At 56.2% G+C, this 26,288-nt stretch overlaps 2 protein-coding genes across 2 annotated transcripts in view; one reads left to right on the top strand and one right to left on the bottom strand.

Moving 5' to 3' along the window:
* Nucleotides 1–301: 301 nt before the first annotated feature.
* LOC104374645 (LIM homeobox transcription factor 1-alpha-like) lies at nucleotides 302–24,831 on the bottom strand. The gene is given in 9 exon segments (XM_086630932.1): nucleotides 302–456; nucleotides 844–990; nucleotides 1,684–1,780; nucleotides 2,648–2,725; nucleotides 2,812–2,969; nucleotides 3,412–3,472; nucleotides 3,474–3,645; nucleotides 21,096–21,282; nucleotides 24,774–24,831. Coding segments are annotated over 9 exon segments (1,113 nt in total).
* EIF3G (eukaryotic translation initiation factor 3 subunit G) overlaps nucleotides 24,830–26,288 on the top strand; it is a 30,278-nt gene continuing 28,819 nt past the window's right edge. The window contains exon 1 of the mRNA XM_086630931.1: nucleotides 24,830–24,869. Coding sequence (XP_086487057.1) covers nucleotides 24,830–24,869 — 40 coding nt within the window. The remainder of the gene's footprint in view (nucleotides 24,870–26,288) is intronic.

Here is a 26,288-nt window from a genome sequence, read left to right as displayed (position 1 = left end):
TTTGCAGGACATCATGCTCAAAAGCTTAAACACTGGACGAACCGCTAAAGTTACAGCTAAACGACATCATACCATCGACCTACTGGTGGCTAGAAAAAAGGAGAGGCGCGATCCAAAGTCCTTCAGGTCTACAGGAATTAGTTCTCATACTCATGGTGGACCTCGTTGCCTCCTCCGTTGTGCAGCGCTCAAGGAATGTCTCTGAAGGTCTCAGTCTCGTTCTTCTTCTCCCTCCCCCTCGTTCCGAATTTGAAGCAGCATCCATCCGAGAGCTTGCGAAGAGCCGGGAGCTTTTCCATGGTCAGGATGTGAAGTAGGAGCTCTGCATGGAGTAGAGTCGGTCAATGGGGTTGCCCACGCGGGCTTGGAGGAGGTTGGCTTCAGCGGTTGACAGCAGGCAGTCTCCCAGGTGGCTGATGCTGTCGCTGTCCATGTCGTGAAAAACTCCTTCCGAGTCTAGAAGAGGAAGGAAAGGGAAAGGAGTGTGAACGTGGCGTTGACGTGTCCCGTGGGGAGCTGCAGCACAGGTGACAGCAGGGCCACGTTTCACCACGCTCACCCTCAGCAGCTATGAGGTGAGCCCCACACATGGGACCAGCTTTAGGCATAACCCTGTCCTCCCTCACCCGAAATCGCGCTGGGTGGGGTAAGACCCCCGACCCCGCTCCCGGCCCCCGGCAGAGCTCGCTCTGAGGCTCTGGCCTCACCAAACCCGGGAGACCAGGTTTGGTGAGAGACCAAACCAGACCTATCTGCGGTCACAGCAGAGTTGGTTTTTCATGACTTGGACCACTACGGACAGCTTCGATGTAGAGACGGGCGATCTCCACACCGTTCTCCTACCGTAGGGATGCAGATGGTCTCCGGGCAGCTGGGGCGGCGTCAGCCCTTGTCTGTACAAGTCTGTGCTGTAGCCGTTCTGATCCAGGGGCAGAAGCTGCTGCTGGGGGATCCTGGGTAGGGAACCATCAGCCCATCCAGCCGTGAACGCTCGCGCCGTCTAAAGACACAACCAGTGGCAGAGCTCCGTCGCGATAACGTTATTCACGTCGCTGCGGCAGTATTTGGTGGTCTAACTCTGGACCGGCACTGCACGGTACTGGGCTCGGTGCATAGGCCAGGTTGGATGAGGCTTTGAGCAACCTGGTGTAGTGGAAGGTGTCCCTGCCATGGCAGGGGGGTTGGAACGAGATGATCTTGAGGGTCCCTTCCAATCCAAATCGTTCCAGGATTCATAGAATCCTAGAATGGTTTGGGTTGGAAGGGACCTCAAAGATCATCTAGTTCCAACTAGATGGTCCTAGTCCCTGCCCATGGCAGGGGGTTGGAACAAGATGGTCTGAAGGTCCCTTCCAACCCAAACCATTCTAGGACTCTATAAGATCCCTGGCCATGGCAGAGGGTTGGAACGCGATGGTCTTGAAGGTCCCTTCTAACCCAAACCATTCTAAGACGCTATAAAATGTCCCTGTCCATGACAGGAGGGTTAGAACTAGATTATCTTGACGTTCCCTTCCAACCCAAACCATTCTAGGATTCTATGATACGTGCAACAGAAACCACCCCCCGTTATTCTCTCTCGGATACATCTGAGTTGACCCCCTCCATCCCAGCCCGGAGCTGTCACTGCGCTCAGCAGCTCCTCACCTTCGCTGTCGTCGTTGCTCTGCCTGCTGCTGCGACCGGTCCCTCTCCCAGTCCCTAAGCGAGGGTTGCCCAGCTGGTCTTGCTCCTGCTGCTGCTGCTGCTGCTGTTGTTGCCTGCGAGCGATCTTCTTCATCTGCAAGGAGATGGAGACCCCGGGTTTGAGGTTCTGGCTGAGAAAGGAGGGGAGTGGGTTGCCTTCAACACAGCAGCGGGCCACTGCCACCGCTTTTCGCAGAGACTGAGCGTTGCCGTGATATAACGGCATCTGCGTGCGCTGGCAGCCCAGAAAGCCAACGGTGCCCTGGGCTGCACCCAAACAGCGTGGGCAGCAGGGCGAGGGGGGGATTCTGCCCCTCTGAGACCCCCCTGCAGTGCCGCCTTCAGCTCCGGGGGCCCCAGCAGCAGAAGGACATGGAGCTGCTGGAGCGGGCCAGAGGCCACGGAGATGATGGGAGGGCTGGAGCACCTCTGCTCTGGAGACAGGCTGGGAGAGTTGGGGTGTTCAGCCTGGAGAAGAACTCCGGGGAGACCTTCCAGCACCTCCCAGTGCCTAAAGGGGCTCCAGAAAAGCTGGAGAGGGGCTTTGGACACGAATGTGGAGTGACAGGACACGGGGTGATGGCTTTGAACTGGAAGAGGGAGATTTCCATGGGATCTGAGGAAGAAATTCTTCCCTCTGAGGGTGGGGAGGCACTGGGACAGGTTGCCCAGAGAAGCTGTGGCTGCCCCATCCCTGGCAGTGTTCCAGGCCAGGTTGGATGGGGCTTGGAGCAACCTGGTGTAGTGGAGGGTGTCCCTGCCCATGGCAGGGGGGTTGGAACTGGATGATCTTTGAGGTCCCTTCCAACCCAACCCATTCTGGGATTCGGTGATTCTGTGTATCAGATCTTCCCTTCTTCTAACCATTTTGTCTTTTTCTAACCTCTTCTCCGTTTCCTTTCGATGGAACGGTGCCTGGGAGATCCCTCCGGCATTGCACAACACGGGAACCGTCACTCACCTTGGCTCTTTGGTTCTGGAACCAGACTTGTACCACCCGCACGGTCAAGCCCGTCTCGGCTGCCAGGGTCTCTCTTACCTGTCCAAAAACCCGGAGAACTCCATCAGAACTTAAGTTGCACTTAAAAGGATCCAAGCCAGCAGTGCCGAGCGGCCTCCGTGTACCTTCCGGCACGGTTTGGAGGAAACCTCGAAGGAGGCTTTGAACGCCCGGCGCTGCTGGGTGGTCAGGATGGTGCGGGGACGCTTGGAACGCTTGTGGTCTTTGTTCTCCTCGCTGCCTTTGCCGTGCGAGTGGCCACCGTCTTCGTCCTCGCTTTTCACTGCAATGGAAGATGGGTAGTGGTGATTGGTACTTTCTGGGTCATCTCCAGGGTCAAGGATTCAGAGAAACCCAAGAGTTTGGCACCTTCCAAGGTGCGATTTAAGCCAAAGGGTGGAACGAACCCGGCAAAGCTCACGGCGAATGCCGTCAAATCCAGGACAGAGCTGATGGGCCACCCACCCTGACCCCGTGTCATCCATTCTGTCACATCTCAGAGACACCCCCCAAACCCCTCCAGATCAACCGAGTAGATCTCAGCAGCCTGGTACCCCCTTGGCTGCCTATCACCAAGGGGAGAAGATCCTACAACCCCCACCTACCTACATCTCCTCCACTGAAGTTTCCTGATAGTTACGTAGGGACCTGGTGGTACCTGCCCTCTACAAGGTTCACCCTGGTTCCCCACCGCTCAAGCACCGCTCCAGCCCCCGGTCCCTCACCGGACTCGGTGGGTGCGGGCGATAGCGCTCAGCATCTCTTCTCCTTCTCGTAGTCGCTGCGGACACAGCAGCTGCTGCCCCTCTTTGAGCACAAACTCGTCCCCCCGCTGCAGGCGCCGCTCGCACTCGCAGCAGTAGAAGCAGTGAACGTGGTAGACGTTCTCCAGCACCCGCATGATGAGCTCGGAGGGGGCGATGGCCTTCAAGCAGCTGCTGCACTTGGTCTGGAACAGCCTGCGAAGGAAGGTCCTGGTGGTTTAGACAACTTGGGCAGGAAGGCAATGAGGGTGGTGAAACACTTGGAACAGGTTGCCTGGAGAAGTTGTGGCTGCCCATCCCTCGAGTTGTTCAAGGCCAGGTTGGATGGGGCTTGGAGCAACCTGGTGTAGTGGAGGGTGTCCCTGCCCGTGGCTGGGGTTTGGAATTAGATGCTCTTGAAGGTCCCTTCCAACCCAAACCATTCTGGGATTCTATAAGATGTCCCTGCCCATGGCAGAGGGTTTGGAACGAGATGCTCTTGAAGGTCCCTTCCACCCAACCATTCTAGGATTCTATGAAGCTCAGCCCTGGGTTGAGGCTCAGGAAGCCAAGAGAAGAAGGGGTTGGATGTTTGGGAACTGTGCTAGCACATCCCAGCAAGAAACATACATCCCAACTGGGCTTTGGGACTTTCTGACCTTCCAGGAAGGAACATGAACTTGCTTGTCCAAGAGGACAGAGCTCTGTGTCCCCTCTTCCTCTCCGGGACTGTTCACTGCCCGGCTTTGGTGAGGTTGCTCGTAGCGAGAGGACTTTGTGGACCCCTCCAGGACCATCCCCAGGCCCGGAGCAGCCCCGTGGGAGGCTGTTTGTGCCCCACGCCGTGTCCAAAGAGAAAACAACAACTGCTGAGCGCCCGGCGTACGGAGCAGATGGTTCTGATGAAGTAATTGGGATCCAAACAAATGGGAGCGGCGGTGGCTGCCGGCTGACAGCTTCTATTTAGCCACTTGACAAGGAGAGTAATAAAATAGGGATTAATAGGGCTGTTGTTTAAACACACAGGATCTTCCCCACCAGCAGGGAACTCATAAACTGGGATTGAGAACAAGACTGGGTTAATCCTCCTGGCAAACTCTGTGGAGCAGGATGAAGAGGCTTACAGGGGTGGGCTCAATCCCTTCCAAATACCACCGTGCATTTGCGCTGGCGCGGTGGCTCTCGGCTGAAGGGTCTGGGACATTCCAACTGGAATGGTGTGGGATTTCTCTCTCCTTCCTCCCCCCCCCCTTCCCTCTTTGTCTTCCGGTAAGTCGCGCTCGAAAAACAATCGTTGAGTTTGAGTTGGAAGAGTTGGGAGTAACGAGCGACTTCTCATGGTCTTACAAAGGAGCAAACCCGGGAGCGTGTTCCAGGCACGAGCCCAATCCAAATCTGGGCCGAATCCAAACCTGTCCCCAATCGTCCTGCTGTTCCAGCAGAAGTGAAAGAGTAAAAAGAACAAAAAAAGACCCGACGATAGAGCGGATCCGCGATGGCGGCTGTCTGGGATCGGTCAGGAACGTGTGGCCTGTTGCTAAACATTAAGTCGTCAATGTTCCTGGACTTGAAGCCCAGATGGAAGGTAATGGTGATGTAGCTCAGTGCAACCTGGAGAACCTCGCCCGGGATTCCCACCTCAAGCCCGTTCACTGGGGGTAGCGAAGGCACCAGTCGCGGTCTGGAGACTCCAAGCAAAGGAGATCTGCCGTACCCGTTTGGAAAAGGTTCCAGACACTAACTAGCTCCTCATTCCTTATTTCCAGTTCAAATCTTATTCCGTGCCCAGCAACTAGACTTTGTCATGTCTTTATCTTCTCAAAAACCACTTACAAGCAGTTAACACCAATTTGGGCCATCAAACTGTTCTTCTTCCCAGGTTTCTGTCCCTTGTCCGTCAAACGACGGGTTTCAAAGTGAATCCTGACTTTCCTTGCACCTCAGACCCCAAAGAAGGATCTGCCTGCCTTCGTTGGATGCTGCCGTGTAGCTGAGTCTAGTGACACAAGTGTCATTGACTTTAGACGAGCTCCAAGCTCCCGTTGAGTCCTACCAGAATCTTTCAGAGATGGGTCTACTCCTCCAACACACCCTGGCCAAGCTGGCTCAGCCCCGAATCCAGGCGACAGACACCTTAAGAACATAGTTGTAGAACACTGGAACAGGTTGCCCAGAGAGGTGGTGGATGCTCCATCCCTGGAGACTTCAAGGCCAGGTTGGATGAGGTCCTGAGCAACCTGATCTAGTTGGAGATATCCCTGTTCCTTGCAGGGGGGTTGGACTAGATGACCTTTGAAGGTCCCTTCCAGCCCTAACCATTCTATGATTATTCTATGATAGACCTGACAAAGAAAAGCTTCACATCAACACCCCGACCTGTCCCCAAGTAGGATCGTTTAGGAGAACACCGACGGAAAACTCCCTGTCTTGTTTCACACTTGTGTTTTCTGAATTATTTTTATCCATGGAGATATGGAACATTCCCAGATTTTTTTTTTCCTATTTCTAGTCTTGATCATCACGCTGGTTGCTTGAGGAAAACATCTGGAATATCGTTTAGCCAAGGTAGGGAGGGGAAAACTTTGAGCATGACGTTCTCCTACCGCAGGAAGGGACGGAGCAGAACGAGGAAACGCGGAAACAAACGTCGGAGCCGGGAAAGGAGACCACGCCGATTCCTCCCGCTGCCGTCGGCACGAGGCAATTAGCGAGCCATATTTGAAGATGCCATCGTGTGCCAGATTTCCATGGAAAAATGGAATTTTTTGGCCTTGGGTGAGGGAAGCGTGGTGTAACTCCAGAACACTTTTTGGCCCGCGCTCTCCTCTCCCAGCTAAGCCCCGGAAACAAATCCGCTCCGCGTTGTCCTAATTGAAGAAAACATTCAGCGAGCGGCTCATAAACACGGGTCAGCTCGAATTACACGAAATTAAAATTCTCAGCCCCTCCAACACCAGGAATTCCTAAAGAGGCTGGTTTTAATATTGCCTGAATCCGTTTAAGTCGAGGTAATATTGTTTGGGTTGCCATAGGAACGAAAGAGCATCTCCGTCGCTGGCGGTGGGGTACAAGGAGGCTCGGCAGGTTGCGCTGCCGACCCGGCTACGCGACGTCGGGAAGCGGCTGCCGGCGGAAACTCCCTGAGGGACGGCCCGGAAAATAAGCGTGTTCCCAAGTTCCCGAAAAGTTGTGTTTCGGAAGAGCGGCGACGCGAGCGAGATCTCCGCACGCTCCCGGAGAAGAGAAGAGCCTCGGCGGCAGCAGGACCATCTACATCCTACTTCTTTTGGGAAGACCCTTAGGTGATCTTGAAGGTCTCTTCCACGGAGGCCACGGAGATGATGGGAGGGCTGGAGCACCTCTGCTCTGGAGACAGACTGGGAGAGTTGGGGTGTTCAGCCTGGAGAAGAGAAGGCTCTGGAGAGACCTTCCAGCACCTCCCAGTACCTAAAGGGGCTCCAAGAAAGCTGGAGAGGGGCTTTGGACCGGTGTGGAGTGACAGGACACGGGGTGATGGCTTTGAACTGGAAGAGGGGAGATTTCCATGGGATCTGAGGAGAAATTCTTCCCTCTGAGGGTGGGGAGGCAAGGGAACAGGTTGCCCAGAGAAGCTGTGGCTGCCCCACCACTGGAAGCGTCCAAGGCCAGGTTGGATGGGCTTGGAGCAACCTGGTGTAGTGGAGTGTCCCTGCCCATGGCAGGGGGGTTGGAACTGGATGGTCTTGAAGGTCCCTCCCAACCCAAATCATTCTAAGATTTGTGATTCTGTCATCCTCTATGAAAACAATTCCATTATTTGAGTCCCCCACCCAACCTACAGCTTCACTGCCTCTTTTTCACCATCAACAATTTTCTTTTAACAACATTCAGTAAACTTTTAAAGCACGGAGCAGCGGGAAGAGGAACCGCAGCCAAGTGCCTGGCTCCGGCACGCACGCCGCCGAGGACCTCTGAGATCTTCCTATATCTTCTCAGACATTTCACGCTCTTAATTTCTCAGACTTCAGTCCTGGTAGAACACCCCAACCCCTAATTCTCCGTTAATCCTTAACGAGCATCCCCTCTGGCAGCTCCGGGCACCGCTTGCTCTGCCGATGGCTCCGGAGGAGAAGCGTCAGCCCAACTCCGAGCTCTCCGGATGGGGATGAGCTGAGCAGTGGGTTATTCAAGAACCTCCCTGACCTGCTGTGCTACAGAGAAGACGTTGACCCGGCCTGGGAAGGGTAATTCGAGGCGTACGATTGTCTCATGGGATTAAAAGGTGTTAATGAAGCCGGGAGGCCGGCGCTTGGTGGAACGGGCTTATTTGATGAGGGTTTAGTCAAAATGAAGCAGTCCAGGCTTAAGCGAGGTCTGTTTACTCAACCCTGAGCTGCCAAATCCGTTGTAGCCGTCTGAAATATTGAAGTGGAACTCGCAAAGCCTCCTTCCAGGTTTCGGGCCGACGGGGAAGGGGACACACAAGGGAACCGAGGGGGCAGCGGCGGCACAATATGCTCTTTCATTCCATTCATCGACTCAAAGCAGCACCAGGGGATTAGAGGGGGGGAAAAAAGTTTCCTTCTGCTTCATTGCTGACTTCTTCCAGCAATGTTTGGGTCAGAAGGAGGAGGAGAGTTTGGGGGCAACTGGTTACCTTTGCTCTCCGTTCCCTTCAAAGCTCTTTGTGGGTTGGGTGGATGGATTTACCCCCAGAAAGGAACTTTGTAATTGTGGAATGATCGAATCGTGCCTGTCTCATCCAAAATAGCCAAGACTCCGACGTGCTCAAACCTCTAAACGTGAGCGTGGACACCAGAAAAGAAGTCATCTTCCAAAGTCAAAGCTGACCAAAGCCACCTGCCCATGAGATGCGGAAAAAAAACGAATTTAAAGTATCAAGTGTCGATCATCTCATGTCAATGTCTCACTAAAAGGCAAGAGGAGGGGGGTAGGAGTTGGAGAAGAGCCACCATCGCGCTATCGCTCTTGCGTCTTCGCAAGCGGGAATGACCCGACCTTCTCTATCCATCGCTGGAAACAGAAGGATGAGGGCAGCACCGCCGTTGCGTAGAACAGAAGGATTTTGGGATGAGGCACACAGCAAAGGGACCTCCTTGGAGTTTTACATCTCACATTTAACGTCATTGCGCTCGGTTATAGAAATGAACCAAAAAAACTTGCGTCTGGGAAGCGTGGTCCTCCTTGACCGGACCCTGTAGCCACCTTTGGTGTCCACCCAGAAGGTAAGAGATGTCACCAGCTCTGCTCCCTTCTGCTGACATCAACCACAAAAAAAAAACCCCGACGACCAACAACAACAACAACAAACAACAACAACCCGCCGCCGCCCCGAGAACCTCAACCACAACCAAACCCAGAAGAACGAGACGCCGCCAAAAAGGTTCCCGAAGCCGGAGAGATTCATAAATATTAAAGTGACACGAGTGAAGCGCTGCCGAAAGATTTAATACGCGCGCCGCGCCGTCCCTCAAGGGGTTAAACCCCCCGCCGCGAGGATATTGCTGCCAGCGCGGTGGCACGGAGCCATCACCATATAATCTGATGAACTCTTTTATTAAATTTCACAGGCCTGTCTTCTTTATTAAAATCTCCCAGAATTCATAGGGCGTCTGTCATATCGCTGCCGAATGCTAACAGAAAAATGGGGGGTTATTTTTTAAAAAAATTTTTTTTTCCCCCTCTTCCTCCTCCCTCCGCCTTTTTTCCTCCCGGCGGTGCCGGGGAGGGTCGCGGTGAGCATCCCGGTTGGGTGAAGGAGAGGTGGGATGGATGGTGCTACCAGCTGAAGTTGAGTGGGAGGGGGGGCTGTGTGCCTTCGCCAGCACCTGCAACCCCCCCCACCCCGACACCATCTCCCTTCGTGCCCCACCAGCCGCTCGTGGCAGACGGAGCTCGGCGGTGGGGGAGAACGGGTCCCAAAAATGAGATTTACCTGTCGCTGTACCTGCAGGTGTTTTCTTTCGTAGAGTCCCAGAATGGGTTGGGTTGGAAGGGACCTTCAAGACTCATTCCAACCCCCCTGCCACGGGCAGGGACACCCCCACTACACCAGGTTGCCCAAAGCCCCATCCAACCTGGCCTGGAACACTGCCAGGGATGGGGCAGCCACAGCTTCTCTGGGCAACCTGTCCCAGTGCCTCCCCACCCTCAGAGGGAAGAATTTCTCCCTCAGATCCCATGGAAATCTCCCCTCTTCCAGTTCAAAGCCATCACCCCGTGTCCTGTCACTCCACACCCGTGTCCAAAGCCCCTCTCCAGCTTTCTTGGAGCCCCTTTAGGCACTGGGAGGTGCTGGAAGGTCTCCCCGGAGCCTTCTCTTCTCCAGGCTGAACACCCCAACTCTCCCAGCCTGTCTCCATACAGAGGTGCTCCAGCCCTCCCATCATCTCCGTGGCCTCCTCAGCCCCCCAGCAGCTTCATGTCCTTCTGCTGCTGGGGCCCCAGAGCTGAAGGCGGCACTGCAGGGGGGTCTCAGAGGGGCAGAATCCCCCCCTCGCCCTGCTGCCCACGCTGTTTGGGTGCAGCCCAGGGCACCGTTGGCTTCTGGGCTGCCAGCGCACGGTGCCGGCTCCTGTTGGGCTTCTCCTCACCCAACACCCACAACTCCTTCATTTGAGCTGCTGACACCAAGGGTGTTTCCAACCCTCCTGCCATGGGCAGGGACATCTTATGGAATCCCAGAATGGTTTGGGTTGGGAGGGACCTCAAAGATCATCCAGTTCCAACCCCCTGCCATGGGCAGGGACACCCTCCACTACACCAGGTTGCTCCAAGCCTCATCCAACCTGGCCTGGAACACTGCCAGGGATGGGGCAGCCACAGAGGGAAGAATTTCCTCCTTAGATCTAACCTAAATTTCCTTTTCCAATGATTTCTCTTCCACGTGCCGGGAGCTGGTGGAGCACCTCGACGAGCTGCCCCACTTTTGGACTCAATCAGCTCTTACCCTGCGATGAGCTCTTAGGAAGCTCCAATCACCTGGTCCAAAAATCCCAAAACCTGGAACCACATCTTTTATTTTGGACCTTTTTGAGGAAAACCAAACTTTTGTGTCCCGCGGCACCGAGCCGGCACCGAGCTCCACCCTGGGAAGGGAACCATCAGCTCCTTTCTCTCTCCTCTTGTTTTTTTTTTCCCCCAAAAAGCTCTCTCCGGGTTTGCTGGTCGAAAAGTGGGGAGTTATCAATTCCTATTGATTTTGTCCTGCCTTATTGCACCGCTCCGGCAAAACCTCGGCGTCTCCATTAGTATGCCGGGCAGGAGAAGGTTTCCGTGCGGAGTAGCTAAGGGTGATATTACCCACCCAGATAGTATCCCAACTCAATATCCTGTTCTCCTTTTCTCATATCCTGTTTGCAGGTCTGAATGCCGGCGTTGTCACGGCGAGAATGGGGAAGGGGAGATGGGGGGGGGGGGATGGATGGAAGGGGAGAGGGGAGGGCTGGTGGGGGACGCGAGGGGGAGGGAGGTAGAAGGGCTGCAGACACTTTTATTACAGATTTAATAATGACAAAGGAACATCATTAAACATTCATTAGAATTATTTAATTAAATTTTACTTTGGAGGGGAGCGGGGTGGGGAACGGGGTGGGGGAGAGATTAGATATGATGTAAAAAGCGATATTGATTGGGAAAAGGACAAGCTTGGGAGATGCAGTTGGAATTAAACTCTCTTCTCTCTGAGAGGAGGAACGGGGGCACGGGGGGGACCATCCGTGGGGCAACGTCCAGCTCTGTCCCACCCCGACAACCGGAGCCAACGTCCCCGGCAAAACCCCGCCGGTACCTCCGAAGGGTTTCGGGCTCTGAGTTGGGCGTCTCCGGTTGAGAAGCCGGAGATGAAGCCATCAGCAATTAAAAAATATGGTCCCTCTCCATGCCCTGGGAGGTTTTTTGGATCCCTTTGGCGTATCCTCTCTCCCCTTTGTAAACTGGGAATAAAGAGCATCCCTCACCGCAAGGGCTGAGAACTAACTCTCCTTTAAAGTCCTTTAAAGCAGAAAAAAACCCAACAATGCTCCTACAAAAGAGCCCAAGGGATGGCCAGGATGATATTCCAGTAAAAAACTAAGCCTGCCTGAAGGATGGAGATCCATAACAGCGACCTCAGGAAAAAAATACTGAGCGTAAAGTCGCCCTAACGACTACGGAGAGCGCGGCGGCGGCTGGACCCCTCCGTGCGGCCGCTCTTACGGCAGATCCCAGTTCAGCCGTGAAAATCGGAAGAGATTGGATTTTTCCAACTGGGAAAGCCGTTGACCCTGTCCCATAGCAAGGACCCACCTGTTTCAACTCAAAAATCCGCCTGATTTAACAGCGGGGGCGATCGCCGCGTACGGATCGGTGACGGAGAGCGTCGGAATAAAGATAACGCATTTAAAAGCATATTGGTAATTAAATTTGTGCTTTTTAATTTTTTTTTTGGTCCCAGACCGTTGTTTTTTTCCAGCTTCACTTTTCCCCCCGACACCAGTGAAACCACATCCAGGGATGGAGAAGGGGATTCGGGTCAGTGCTGGTGGACTCCGATATTAACCGCGGCGAGACCCCGATAACGGCGGGAGCGGCCGCCGCCGCGCGAAGCCGCCACCGAGATAGTTGGGATAAACTGTAATTAAGCACATTTAAGCTTAATTGCTTTAAGGGGGACGTGAGAGCCGGAGGCAAATTATGGATCGGGCTTGGAATTCGATTTGTGCAAGAGCCCAGGAAAGATGGGGCCACGTTGTGCAGCAGTTTTAGCAACGTGGGAGACGTGGAGCTCCCGGGGGTCTAGAGATGGGTGAGATGAAAGAGCAGAGGGAAAGGGAGGGAGGATGGGAAAGCAGGTAGGAAAATATCTTGGGAGAAACGAGGGAGAAAAAGCGATTTAACCCCTTGCAGCGAAGGGAGGATGGGTTGGGGGGGTTCTTGTTTTCAGGGTGTCTCCAATATCATTCATCCAACTGTCACCTTTGTTTCTTTAGTGTCTGATTGCACGGAGACTTCTCAAAGAAGGATATCACAAAATCCTGGAATGGTTGGGTTGGAAAGGACCTTCAAGATCATCTCATTCCAACCTCTGCCATGGGAGGGATGTCTTGTAGAATCCCAGAATGGTTGGGTTGGAAGGGACCTCCAAGACCATCTAGTTCCAACCCCCCTGCCATGGGCAGGGACACCCTCCACACACCAGGTTGCTCCAGGCCCCATCCAACCTGGCCTGGAACACTGCCAGGGATGGGGCAGCCACAGCTCTTTGGGCAACCTGTCCCAGTGCCTCCCCACCAATTTATTCCTTAGATCTAATCTAAGAAAGGAACATAGAGGATGAGTTTTATATATTCTATATTCTTCCTTATATATTCTCTATATATTTTTCTATATATTCCTTATATAAGAATATATTCCTTATCCCTGTAAATACTTTCTAGTGGATCTTCTCTAAGCCACTGCTGATTATAAGAGAGAAGAAGAGGGTCCAGGCTGCCCTTGCCATGCTCCAGAAACCCCCTAGCCTGGGGAAATATTGGGTTTTTTAAGAATTAAGCAGTTCAGGGCTCTCCTTCGCCCGTCAGGATGCTCGTGCCGGGTGGGAAGAGCTCCTGCCTGCCCGCCTGCCCGCTCCTTCCCTGGCACTGCTGGAAAAGGCGTCTCAGGATTTATTTCTGGCACCGTCGCCTTCGTGGCTGCCCTCTGGTGGTCCCTGGGTCTGGACCGAGGGGGATGCTGCGTCCCGAGAGAGGAGCGTGGGGCAACCTCCCACCCTTCGGTGCCTTCAACACCATCTGTCGGTGTGGGGAGCCCCCTCACCCCCCAACGCAGCTTTTAGGACGTGATGCTGGGAAAGGTGCCGGAGCGGAAGCGTCGGTGCCGTTTCCCGGGCGCCGGGAGGGAGACGGGAGCAGCGGGATGAGAAAAGCATCAGCACCCAGAGCTCTAATCCTGCTCCTCACCCACATATCGCTTCTCTTGGGGTAAGGACCCCAAACCCCCAAACCTCAGAGTTGTCCTGGGTCTAAATCGAATTAATTTTGGGGTGAAATACTACCCGGAATGTAGCCGGGTACCGCGTTCAGAGCAAACTCTTGTCCTTCCTTACAGCCATCACCGACCTGAGCCAAACTTCCCTCCTCCTTCCCCAGCCCAGCGATCCGTGGCCGAGCCCGGAGCCGGCTCGGGAGCTCCGTCAGCAGGAGCGCGAGGAGGAGAGCGGGGGGAGGAAGAGCTGCGGCACGTCCGTCGGCGCCGCGGTGATAAACTCAGCCCCGCAGAGCCGTTCTCGCAGCTGGGCTGCTCCGACACCGCTTGACCGCTGGACCTTGTCCACCTCCCCCAACCCGGATGGAAGCACCCTGGAAGGGCAGGAATGCTCCTTCGTGCCCAAAAAGTCACCTGCAGCCTGAAAAGGGATAAGAAACACCTTTCCCTGGAAGCGCCGAGGATCTGAACCATTTACAGCCCCTTGATTCCTAAAGTCCATCCGTGTCCTCTGGTTGAGGGCAGCCCATACCTTGACTTAGACTTGTTTCCTTTGATATCCAAGTCTTTTAGTGTTCCTATTTTCCTTTTCCACACCAGAAAAGAAAGGGAATTCTTTTTACAGACAGGCATAAATGATATTTGACCACAATCACGGGACTCCGGGAGCTGGGTGATTGAGAAAACTCTGCCCAGTACCAGTACGAAAGTTGGTGACGCGGGTGCAGGAGGCACATGGGACGCAAACCGTGGAAGGGAAAAAAAACCCCAAAAAACCCAGCCCAAAAGAGAAAGAGCATCCATCAAAGGAAATTACATTTAATTAAACTGGAAAAAAATAAAAAAATAAAAGTTCTTCCTCCCCGCACGTGTGTCTGCGTCCCACCCCCCCATTAAAAAACCAATCCAGCGGCGACTGGGAACAGACAGCACGTGGTGGCTGGTGCCTTAATGGTGCTCAAGGCACATCTGCATATTTGCTCATTACAGAGTCAGTGTTTAATTTTCCTGGGCCCCGTGAACGAAGCGAGGCGAGGGAACAGCGAGAGCCGGGTAGAACGGCTTCGTGTAATTAACGTCGTTAATCATCCGACGGGCTTCGCTCTCGGTGGGAGACGGGGCTCAGCCGCCCACCCGAGGAGGGAAATTTGGGATGGGGGGAAAAAAAAAAAAAAAAAAAGGCACCAGCTTTTTTTGGGGTTGGGTTGTTGGGATGAAGCTTTGGAGTCCCACCATGGCCAATGGAAATGTCAAGCTGCAGAGACTTAGGCGAGGCTGTCCTAAAAACCGGGAGCCCAAGTTCAAGGTGCCCGATTTCTGCAGTATTGAGGTCCCACTGGTCCTCACCAGTGGAGCAGTGACCTCCCCAGTTTGAAGGAGCAAAGTACCATGGAATCCTGGAATGGTTGGGGTTGGAAGGGACCTTCAAGATCATCCAGTTCCAACCCCCCTGCCATGGGCAGGGACATCTTATAGAATCATAGAATCCCAGAATGGTTTGGGTTGGAAGGACCTTCAAGACCATCTAGTTCCAACCCCCCTGCCATGGGCAGGGACACCCTCCACTACACCCAAGTTGCTCCAAGCCCCATCCAACCTGGCCTGGAACACTTCCAGAGATGGGGCAGCCACAGCTTCTCTGGGCAACCTGTCCCAGTGCCTCACCACCCTCAGAGGGAAAAATTCTTCCTTAGATCTAACCTAAATCTCCCCTTTTTCAGTTTAAGGCCATTGACCCCTTGTCCTAACTCGAGATAACAGCTGTGGATGCTCCTCGGAGGACCACCAACAGGCACACTCACCATCGAAGGGGTGGCCAGCCTCAGTCCCATCACCCAGCCCAGCGGAGCTGGAAGGTGCTGCAGCTCCTCCCCACCTCCTCCATCCCCTCGTCTCCCGTTGTGCTGCTCGTGGAGGTCCCCGCAGGGTCCGTTAGCCGGGCACGCGGGCTCCATCCATCACCCGCCTTGTCAAGGGGGGCTCATTATCTCATTTATTTCCTCCCTTCTCAGGGCACCGTCACTTTTCATTAGCTCCTCCAGCCTGACGGAGCAGGAGAAGACCTGACTTGGTCGGATTGAGAAGCCGACCACGGGGCAGGAGGGATGGATCCGTCCCTGCTGCCTTCAGAGCGATGGGGATGGGGATGCCCAGCACCATCAGGAGCAGCGGCGCTTGGTCAAACAACCAGAAACTCCTTTTTAAGAGCAGTAGCTACCACCGGCTCTCGTGATCCATCATGTTTTGGCATCATTTTGTCCTCAGATCCCTCTTCTTTAGGCTATAAATACATCTCAAGCCTCGTTTTTTAACATCCTCATGCCAGGAAGCACTCCAAGGATTTCGGAGCTGACTATAACCAAAGGTCCAAACGCAGCAAAGGGGCAGGTGAAGCTTCAATACTCAAAAGCCCCCCCAAAAAATCCCACCACAAGGCAAAATTAATTAAAAAAATCCCCAATCCTTCTAGTTTCAACACCGGTTTCATCATTTTTAGAGCATGACTCCTGCTCCTGGAATGCAACAGGGCTCATTCTTCTCCAGCTCCTGTCCCGGCTTCTCCTACCCGGGAGATCTTTGCTCGGAGAGGAGCCCTCCCACGTGGTTTTAAACATTAACCAGCTCGCTCCGAAGGGTTGCCAAGGCGTTGGGTCTGGGTCAGTCCCCGATATCCGGGCAGGGAGGGTCACAGCCTCGCTCCCTCCCTCTTTGGCAGGAGATTTTCCAGCCCCCTCTGCCCTCCCTCCACATCCCAACCATGGCTGGAGCCCGTATCTTTAACCTATTTCCCACTTTTTCAAGCGATTCCGATTGTTGTCGCACCGCTCACCTCTCTGCTGAGCTTTTCCCTAACCTGCACCAACCAGAAAACTGGCCAAAATGGTTAAAGGTCCCAACGGGACGATGCTGGATGGCACTCCAGCGTACCAAACCAGCAATTTGGCAGCCGTGCACCGAACGCTCCGATCTCGGAACGCGACCGCAAAGCCCAAGTTTCCCATCCCTGCTCCTGAACGTCCCTGTTGGACACGCTGAGGTTATCTGTGGTGGTTTCCAAAAGCAAGGAAGGTTCAGAAGGACCTCCCTGGACCTTGGCCACCCTTTCATGGGCTTTCCAAACCCTCGTGGTTAGGGATATCATCACCTCACTTCACGTGCATCGCTAGGTTCTGCAAATCTCACCCAGCAAGGATGGGAATAGCTCCGAGAGGACCCCAAAGAGCCATGGCCAGTCAACCCCTCCTCAACCCTCTGCCCTCTACAACCAGATGGAGAAATCATGACTATTCGGGCAAAACCCAAGACCAGGAGGGTATTTGATGGACTCAGTCTGTGCTCAGCTGTGCCACTTGTCCCTGATGGACACGCAGGGGTAGCTGAGGTTATCTGTGGTGGGTTTCCAAAAGCAAGGGAGGTTTGGAAGGACCTCTCTGGACCTTGGCCACCCTTTCATGGGCTTTCCAAACCCTTGTGGCTAGAAATATCATCACCCTCACTTCACGGGCATCGCTAGGTTTCTGCAAATCTCACCCGGCAAGGATGGGAATAGCTCCGATAGGATCCCAAGAGCCGATGGCCGGTCAACCCCTCCTCAACCCTCCTGCCCTCTACAACCAGATGGAGAAACCATGACGATTCGGGGCAAAAACCAAGAACCAGGAGGGTATTTGATGGACTCGGTCTGTGCTCAGCTGTGCCGGTCACGTGCCGGCGGCCGCCCGGCGATGGAGAAGCTGCGAGTCAGGTTCGAGGCGAGTTCACCCCGTATCTCTCCTGAGGACGAGCAAATCATCTCCACATGGGCCAAGGGAGAGCGCGGAGGAGAGAGGACGGCTGCCAGCGCCGGCCGCGGTTCATATCCCTCCCGACAGCTCCCCGGCAGCCCCCGCATCGCCCGTCATTCCACAAAACAAACTTCAAAGTAAACAGGGCGCCCAGGACCCGGCCGTTGCAGCCACTCCATCATCATCCAGGAGGATTTTTTTTTCCTTCTTTCCTTCTTCCTCCTCCCCCCCACCTCCCCAAACCCCTCCATCCCTCTCCTTCAGCCACGGCGTTTACGCCAGCCGCCCCGGAGCTGGATTTACGGGGCAGGTGCTCGAGCAAAGCACGGAGAGTTGGCCGGTGAAGAGGGGAAGAGGAGAGTTCCCAAAAAAAAGCCTTCAGATGGTGGGTTTTATATACGACGGGGACGGCAGAAGAACATCCATCTCGGGGCTTAACATTTCATCTCTAGATCAACAGCCCGTCCTTCCCCCACGTTCAGCTGCAGCTGTCGGCTTATCTCTCCATTAAAGCATTTTCCTCTTATTGCGCCGTTCCACATGAGAAGGAAGCGATGCCAGATGGGTCTCCCCGCCGGGTCACCCCCGTTTACGCCGCAGCCCGGGGCGACGCCGGATTCTGCGGGGCCGGGATTCATCGCGGGCCAAACCGACTGATTTTGGAAAGTCAAGGCCAAGGATGAATCTCTGGGGGGATGAGATTTCCAAACGGGGAGGACTGAGAGTTTGCCTCCCTGGAAATTCCCATGCTGGAAGCACGGAGGTGCTGAGTGGAGACACTTTGGAAAGTGCCCCGAAGCACCGATTTTCAAAAGAGTTTATGGAGCTGGAGACCTTAAAGGGTGTTTTTTGAAACCAGCCAAGAGATCTTTGGAGCGTGGAAGCGGGATTGGAGCGGGACGGCGCCAGGGGTCGAGGTGCTGAACGCGGCACGGTGCAAAGGAAAAAAACAGCTTGGCCGCGCCGTCCTGCCCAAAAATCGATAGCAAAGGGAAAAAAAAACCACCTCAATTTTGGAGGCTGAGGTTTCTCCATATGCAAATCCCATCATCTCCTTCTCCCTGACTTTCCCAGCCACCCTTGGCAAACCCTGGCTGTTTTTACAGTGTTCCAGGCCAGGTTGGATGGGGCTTGGAGCAACCTGGTCTAGTGAGGATGTCCCTGCCCATGGCAGAGGGGTTGGGACTGGATGGTCTTGAAGGTCCCTTCCAACCCAACCATTCCATGACTCTATAAGATGTCCCTGCCCACGTCAGGGAGTTGGAACTGGATGATCTGGAAGGTCCCTTCCAACCCAAACCATTCTAGGATTCTAGGATTCCATGATTCTATTACCATTCCCATCACTGCCAAGCGCTTGCATCCGTGGCTGGGAGGAGGCCACGCTCCGTCTAACGAAGCACAGGGAAGACGAGGTTGGACCGTTAAGTCTTTAGAGGACGCTGCCAAACTTTGGGGAATGGATGGAGCGCCCGCTCGGTGGCATCCTAGGGTTTCTGGCTGCCACCAGCTCTTCCCAGTGGCACCAGCCACAGGAAGTCACCACCCGACGTGGGCTTTTCCAGGCAGCAGCTCTGTCCCCCTTGCCTAATATTCCAGTGGAAGTCCCAGCACAGGAAAGATGAGCTCATGGGAGGTGCAGAGGAGAAGAACCGAGGGAGCATCACCACCAGCATGAACCACCATCCAAACCCAGTCCATCCCCTCGGTGCCGCGGCGTTACCGGCATCGCCAGCAGCCGTGGCAGGGAGCCAAGGAGCTCCATGGAGCTCCTCATCCCAAGGAGCGAGAAGCTCCCGGCGTTTTCCGACGTCGCCAAAGTTTGCCGGAGCCTCGCCGTGGTTGTTCAGCCCTTTTGCCAGAGGCAAAAGGAAAAGCAGAAGCCTTTGAACCACCCCCTGCCCTCCTGCAAGGCCAACCATGGAGGCACCTCCAGGTTTTTTTTTTTTCACAGCCACGATCAAAGCTTCTCCGTGCCAAGAGTCAACCTCCGGCACGACGGACCCTGCCCCGGCTCCGCGGCGCGATGCCGCTCGGCCGGTGCACCGGGATGGGGAGGCTGCGGTGCTGGATCATCGTTCCAAGTCCTGCTCGGAGGAGCAGATCCCACATTCCCTTCGGGTTCTTCCACCTTATCCCTTGTTCCCGAGATGCTGAAGGAAAGGGGGTGGCCGGTGAACGGACTCTCACCGCTCCAGGATCAGCTTGAGGGAAAACGAGTGGTGTGAGAAACACCAAACAGAACCACCGGCGCGGCGTTGGTCATAAAAGTGCATTTATGACCACGAAAAGTCAAAAAAAAACCAAATTTGGTGCCTTTGGCACCGGGGCAGGGCGCGACGGCGCTGCCGGGACTCAGGGCTGCGGGAGCTGCTGCTCCTCAGGGTTCCTGCAGACGGGGCTGAGCTGGGGAGAAATCAAAAAAACTGATTTTTTCCCGAGGGTTTCGCACCCGGCGGTGGTTTTATAGATAAATAAAAGATATATATTTCCTTTCGGGAGGTCCCTGCCTGCCGCGGGGGCCTGGCGAGGTGCGCCAGGTCGGACTCGATGACCGGTGCAGGTCCTTTCCGACCAAAATTATTCTGTTCTGTTCTGTTCTATATTTCCATTTCTATTCCATTCCATTCCAATTTTATTTTCTATTCTATTTTACATTCCATTCCATTCCATTCCATTCCATCCCAATTCTGTTTTCTACTCTATTTTCTATTCTACTCTATTTAATTCATATTCATATTCATTTTCTATTCTAATTTCTTTTCTATTCCATTCCATTCCATTCCATTCCATTCCATTTCATTCCATTCCATTCCATTGCATTCCATTCCATTCCGTTCCATCCCAATTCTATTTTCTACTCAATTTTCTATTCTACTCTATTTAATTCATATTCATATTCATTTTCTATTCTAATTTCTTTTCTATTCCATTCCATTCCATTCCATTCCATTCCATTCCCATTCCTACTCTATTCTAATTTCTTTTCTACTCCTACTCCTATTCCTATTCCTATTCTTATTCCTATTCCTATTCCTATTCCTATTCCTATTCCTATTCTACTCTAATTTCTATTCTATTCTATTTCCATTCCATTCCATTCCATTCCATTCCATTCCATTCCATTCCCATTCCTACTCTATTCTCATTTCTTTTCTACTCCTACTCCTACTCCTACTCCTATTCCTACTCCTATTCCTATTCCTATTTCTATTCTACTCTAATTTCTATTCTATTCTATTTCAATTTCCATTCCATTCCATTCCATCCCTATTCCACTCTAAATATCGCTCCCGAAGCCACAGGGTTGCCACCACGACCAGAGCAGAGCCCAGCACCCTGACCACGGCAAAGACAGCCACAACCACGCGGCGGAACCACAGACGTGGGCTCCCTCGCCCCAAAGAGTGGGTGCCCCGGCTGCCAGAGCGGGCAGGGCCCACCAGGAGCTCCCCGTGGGGCGCTGCTGTCCTCATCTCATCTGTTCTTCACCCCACGAGCAGGACCTTTGGTGCAAAGCAAAGCTCCTGAGGTTAAATCCGCTGGCCTGCTGGCCCAGAAGGACAAGGCAGGGAGAGTTGTCACCTCCTGGGTGGCCTTGGGACATCCATCATGACTTGAAAAAACGCATCCCAAGAGCCAACAGCTCGTCCCTTCTGCCTCTTCCTCCCCGCCGCGCCACCGCGTCAAAGCCAAACACTTTCCATCCCTGGTTGGAGATGGACCTCTGTGGTCCTCCTCATCTCATCTTCTCCTCACCAGCCGACGTGACACCGACAAACCACGATGCCCTTTTCCAACTCACCCTTCCAGACCTCCACCTCGCGATTGAGCCCACCCCACCTCCGAGATGGCCCAAACAGAGCCGAGAGGGCCGGAAAAAAACGAGAAAACCCAAGAAAACCGGGAAGAACTTACTTCTCGTAGTCGTGCTTGCAGTAGAGCTGCCGGTTGCGGCAGTAGCAGGTGCCGGCGAGGGGCTGCAGGCAGACGGCGCATTTCACGCAGCCCTCGTGCCAGGAACGCTCGTTGACCCGCAGGAGGAAGCGGTCGGAGATGGGGGTGTCGCAGCCGGCGCACACCTCCCGCATCTTGGAGTCCGAACCTGGGCAGGAGGGAAAAGATGGTGTGAGAAGGAGTTGGCCTTTGCTGGGGAGACGGGGAAAAGTGTCCACCTCATGTCCTGCAGGAAAAAGTGTCCACCTTTTTTTGGGGGAGGGTCATGCTTTGACCTCACGTAACCCCTCGCGATCATCTGCTGTTGGGTTTTGGGTTGTTGGAGGAGGAGAGGGAGAGGGGAGGCTCAGCACGGAGGGTTTTTGGGACAATCTTGGAATTAAACATCAAAGTCACCTCTGGGTTTCTCTGCAGGTGGTAAATTCCCAGTGAGCCCCGAGCCCACGGCTCTGGCTCTGGATGAGGTGGAGAACACACAGCTGGGAACCAGCGAGATGGGAGATGGTGGGTGCTGAGCTTGTTGGAAACCTTGGTCCGGGTCAGAGGACAGACCTGCCACTGAATTTTGACCGGTTTCATCCCGGATTTGGTGCTAAAAGCTGCTTAAAAAGGCTCCGGAGCTTTGGGATTTTTTTTTCTCCCTTCCTCGGTGTTATCAACGTGACCATCTATGGCTGCTCTTCAAAGGCTCCGTGGTGATAACTTCAAGGTAAAGGAGTGAGCAATAACGGCGTTATCTGGGGCGCTGGATCTGGCCGCGGGCTGAGCCAGGCAGCGGCGCCCTCTCCGATGGCCACCACCTCCACCCCGCCGAGCTCCTCAGCTTTTACGAGTCCTTATCTCCATCTTCTCCAGCTTCCCGATGCTTTCATCCCTCTGCCGACTTGTAGATCCCGGGGTCACCCCTGCCCAAGCCCCACTGGAAGGGTCGGAGGGATGACGGCATCCCATGGATGACGCTGTTTGAAAAGGCAGTGAGCTGCTGAAGACCACCGAGGTCTTCTGCTGCACCTTGGAGGTGGGGTTGAGGGCCAACACCAAGCCCTGCTCTACTTTGGGCACCGTCCCAGGCCAAGGAGTCTTGGCCAACAAGTCACGGTGGCAAACGGCAGGAGACGCCTTCCGAGGCAGAGCCGTCCGCCCCGGCGCGAGGCTGGGAGACGCCGAGGAGCCCCGACCCAGCAGCATCTCCAGCAAAAAGTGGATCTTCTCCTTCTCCAGGAACACGCAAAGACTTGCCCAGCCCTGCAGATCTTCTCGCCCAGGTTCTGGGGAGCAGCTCCTACACCTCACCACGCTCCTCCGCTGGTGAAGACCCCAGCCAGGACCTTGAATCAGCCCAGGGGTGACTCGTTTTCCAGTTCCCCGTGCTCAGGAGGCTCAAACTGGTGGTCGGAGGATGAAGGAGCTGGGCCACCGCGGCGGAGGCGAAGCGCAGGCAGGCAGAAGGAATCCGTGAGCGGGAACCCCTCGGAACCCCTTTTTCTGTCCAAATTTAGCTCCGGGTTCTTCCCTAAAATCCTGAAATCCCTTGAAACGGCGGCAAATCGTTTGCAAACCGAAGGGGGGCTGCTGTGGTTACACCGACGTGGGGGGGACCGGTTGGGGAGGGGGGGGAAATTGGGCTAAATTTGGGCTTTCTAGACACCCAAAAATAGGGGTGTCTCGTGGGAAGGTGGCTTCTGCCCCACGTCGTTGCGGTGCTCGAGTTTGGGTCCGGCATCTCCGGCACCGGCATCGGTGCCGGACGCTGCGGCGGGTCGTGTCCCTGCCAGCTCCCGGGCTCGGCACGGCTCGTTAATTAAGCTCTGGGGCTTGCAAATCAGGTGGCATCATCAGATGGAGGGGACCAGACCCCTGAGGACTCTCCTGCTGCTCGGGATGCAGCAGCTCAAGATTGGAAAGGAGGATTTTAGGCCAAGAAGAGGAAAACCACGGATCTGCCGGAGCAGCTGGTGGTGCCGGAGCAGCGGCACAAGAGCTGTTAACGATGCGGCTCTCTAACGATGCCGGGAGGGCAGCGCGGATGGCCAAGGCAACGAGCAGCCGTGGATGGCCACGGCACGCGCAGGGTTCTCCGTGGATATTTATCCCCCATGGAGCCTCCACTTCCCAATTTTTCCTCCCTTATTAACGTCCACCATCAAATATTTTCACCCTTCTCGACTTTGGCCCCCACCCAGCCACGTGTCAGCGCGGGACCAGCCAAACCTCCAGTGGGTCAGAGGCATTTGGGACTAAAAATCCCCAATTTCACTTTGATTTTTGGGGAAAAAAAAAAACCCAAGGAATAATCTAACAGGGAATCACGCTGAGAGCAGACAGTTAAATCATCGGAGAGCTCTGGGAATGTGGGATCAGTCTCGAAGGGAAAGACACAAAACTTCAGCCCCGGGGAGGTTTGGCCCCCACTGCCGTGAGCTGGCGGGAGGATTCCAGGGATTTGGGGTGGCAGGAGGCAGCGGAATCCTGCCCGTTCCTGGGCAGAGGTCACTGCCCGGCAATAATTCCCACCTGGATCTTCCTCGGCACAAGGCCACGACCGCGGCGATGCCGTAACGCAACGGCAGACGAGGGAGCGATGCCGCGCTCCGGGGGACGCGAAAAATCCCAGGAAAACCGTCGCCTTCCCCGAATCCCCCCGCAACCAGCGCGGGAGAAAAGAGGCAAAACTGAAAGTAAAGGAGATTCCGCCTTACGCCGCCCGAAAAACATCGGGATTCTAAAAACACCGGAGCTCGCAGCGGAAAACACACTAACGAAGCGCAATCCCAACCCACCATGTCGTGGATCCGGGAGAAAGGGAAAAGGGACGAGGAGGGGGACACGGCCCGGCGAGCCCGGAATCGGCGTCGGCATCGCCGTGGAGGGGGGGGGACAGCTCCCGGCTGCCTCATCCCGATATGATCCCAAATTAACCCCCCTGTATCCAGGCTCTCCCAACGGCACGGGAACTCCGCCGCGGGTCTCGCGGGCAGATGTCTTCGCCGTAATTAAAAATTCGGGTGGGTGAAGCTCGTTATCGCCCGCGGTTGGGACGGTCGAGCGTCACGCCACCCTTTTTTTTTAGGATGCTCCTTAAAATCAACAAAGGGTCGGGATGAACTGAGGCTCCCAAGGGGCTTATCCGGGAGGTCGGGACAGACCAAGGACGGGTGTTTGCGGCGTTCCCGTCCCTTCCGAGCTCCGGTGCCTCGTGCCTGGTGAACGCCGTTACGGACAACCTCAGCCCCCGGAGCCGCAGCTGCTTTGGGGTCAGAAAATGGCATTTTTACGGCGTCACCAACGCCTCGCCACGGCGTTTGCCGCCTCCGAGTTGGCAACCCACAAAGCCAGGCGGAGGGAGGGGGGTGCTGCCCTTGGTCACCCCAAAAATGTGGGAGAGGAGGAAGGAATCTCCTTCCCGAGCGGGGAACGCCGCTGACGGCACCCGGCATCGTACGGTTGGGGAAAAACCAACGCGGGCACGGCCGGCGGCTCCCGCTACAACTTACGGAGACGCCGAGACCCCCGCCACGACCCGGGGAGGATGAGGATGGAGCAGGCAGCCACCAGTGCTGCTGAGCTGGGGGGCTGAGGGTCTCCCCGGTGCCCACTCCCCGGTGCGTGGGACCCACTCCCGGTCTCTCCGGCACTCACCGAAGCCCAGGACCGGCGTTGGCTGCTGCAGGCAGGATGGAGCCTCTTCCGTCTTCATGCTGGTGACCAGCGCGGGGGCTGTGGGCGGAGAGGAGCGTTAAGGACTGGGACCAGTCACCCCCGTGGTGAGTCGGGGGTCTCCGGTGTCTCCCGGTCGTTTTCCACCTCCCGGAGCTCCGGTTAACGAACGGCAACGAAATGACGGCGGCGGCGGCGGCCACCCGCCCCGCTCCCCCCGGGCCCGTTGGGGTTAAGACCCACCTTGACCCCGGCATCCTCGGGGCCCACCCCGGGGGCTGCACCGGGGGATGCGGCCGCGGTGCTTCCCGCCCCCCCCCCCCCCCCAAACCGTCCCGTCCTGTCGGGACGCGGCAGCCCGACGGGTCCGGCCGGTGCCCGGTGCCCGGTCTCCGCTCACGGACGGGGCGCACCCCCGTGTCTCCCCCCCCCCCCCGGTACGGGGCATCCCCGCCGGTCGGTTCCCGGTGCCGCATCCCCGCCCGCCCCGTCCACTCGCGGGCACTTACCGGGATAACGGTACCGGCAGCGGTACCGGCGGGGAGCGGACGGGAGAGGAGCGGAGCGGGGCGCGACTGGACGCGGGGCAGAGCGCGCAGCCCCCGCCCGTGTCCGCGCCCGCGCCCGTGAGCGCCGCCGCCCCCCGCCTCCCCCGGGAGCGCGCCTGAGCCGGGAGCGCGTCGGGGGCCCCATCAAGGCGGGACCCCCCCCCCCACCCCCCCCCCACCTCCGCCAACCTCCAGCCGGTCCGTTCCCCCCGGGGGGGGCTGATGCCGGCGGAGCCCGGTGCGCGCAAAAGGCGATACCGACGGCGCCCCCGGTAGTGGCTGTCGTGACAGAGGGAGCGCTTCTCACGACAGGGGCTGTCACAGGCACGGGGGGGGCTCCGCGGGGTCCGGACCGTCGCGGGGCCGGGGAGAGGGGGGGTGGGGGAAACGGGACTCTCGTTAATCCGCCGCTCACCGCGGGGCTGCCGGGCTCTGTCACGACAGCCGTGTCGCCGACGGGGCAGGCGGAGACGCGTCTTCCCGCTGTCGGGGCGACCGTCGCTCCGCTCGACTCTGGGGACGGTCCCAGCGGGGCGGCGGCGGCACCGGCCCGGTGCGGGGGGCGGCGGGGGGTGTCCGCGTCCCTCCCGCGGCTCCTCGAACGAATCCGCCGCGGGCAACGTCCGGGGAACCGGGGGGGCCCGGGGGGATCCGGGGGGTGTGGGGAACCGGGGAACTCGGGGGGACCGGGAGGATCTGGGGGGCCCGGGGGGACCGGGAGGATCCGGGGGGTGCGGGGAACCGGGGGGTCCGGGGAGACCCGGGAGGATCCGGGGGGTCCGGGGGCCCGGGGGGCCCGGGGGGACCCGGGAGGATCCAGGGGGGTGCGGGGAACCGGGGGGACCCGGGGGGACCGGGAGGATCCGAGGGACCCGGGGGGACCGGGAGGATCCGAGGGGTGTGGGGAACCGGGGGGGCCCGGGGGGACCCGGGAGGATCCGGGGGGTGC

The sequence above is a fragment of the Tauraco erythrolophus genome, unplaced genomic scaffold, assembly GCF_009769465.1.
Source record: "Tauraco erythrolophus isolate bTauEry1 unplaced genomic scaffold, bTauEry1.pri scaffold_61_arrow_ctg1, whole genome shotgun sequence".
NCBI classification, from domain to species: Eukaryota; Metazoa; Chordata; class Aves; order Musophagiformes; family Musophagidae; genus Tauraco; species Tauraco erythrolophus.
This window is presented reverse-complemented; position numbering and strand designations above follow the sequence as displayed.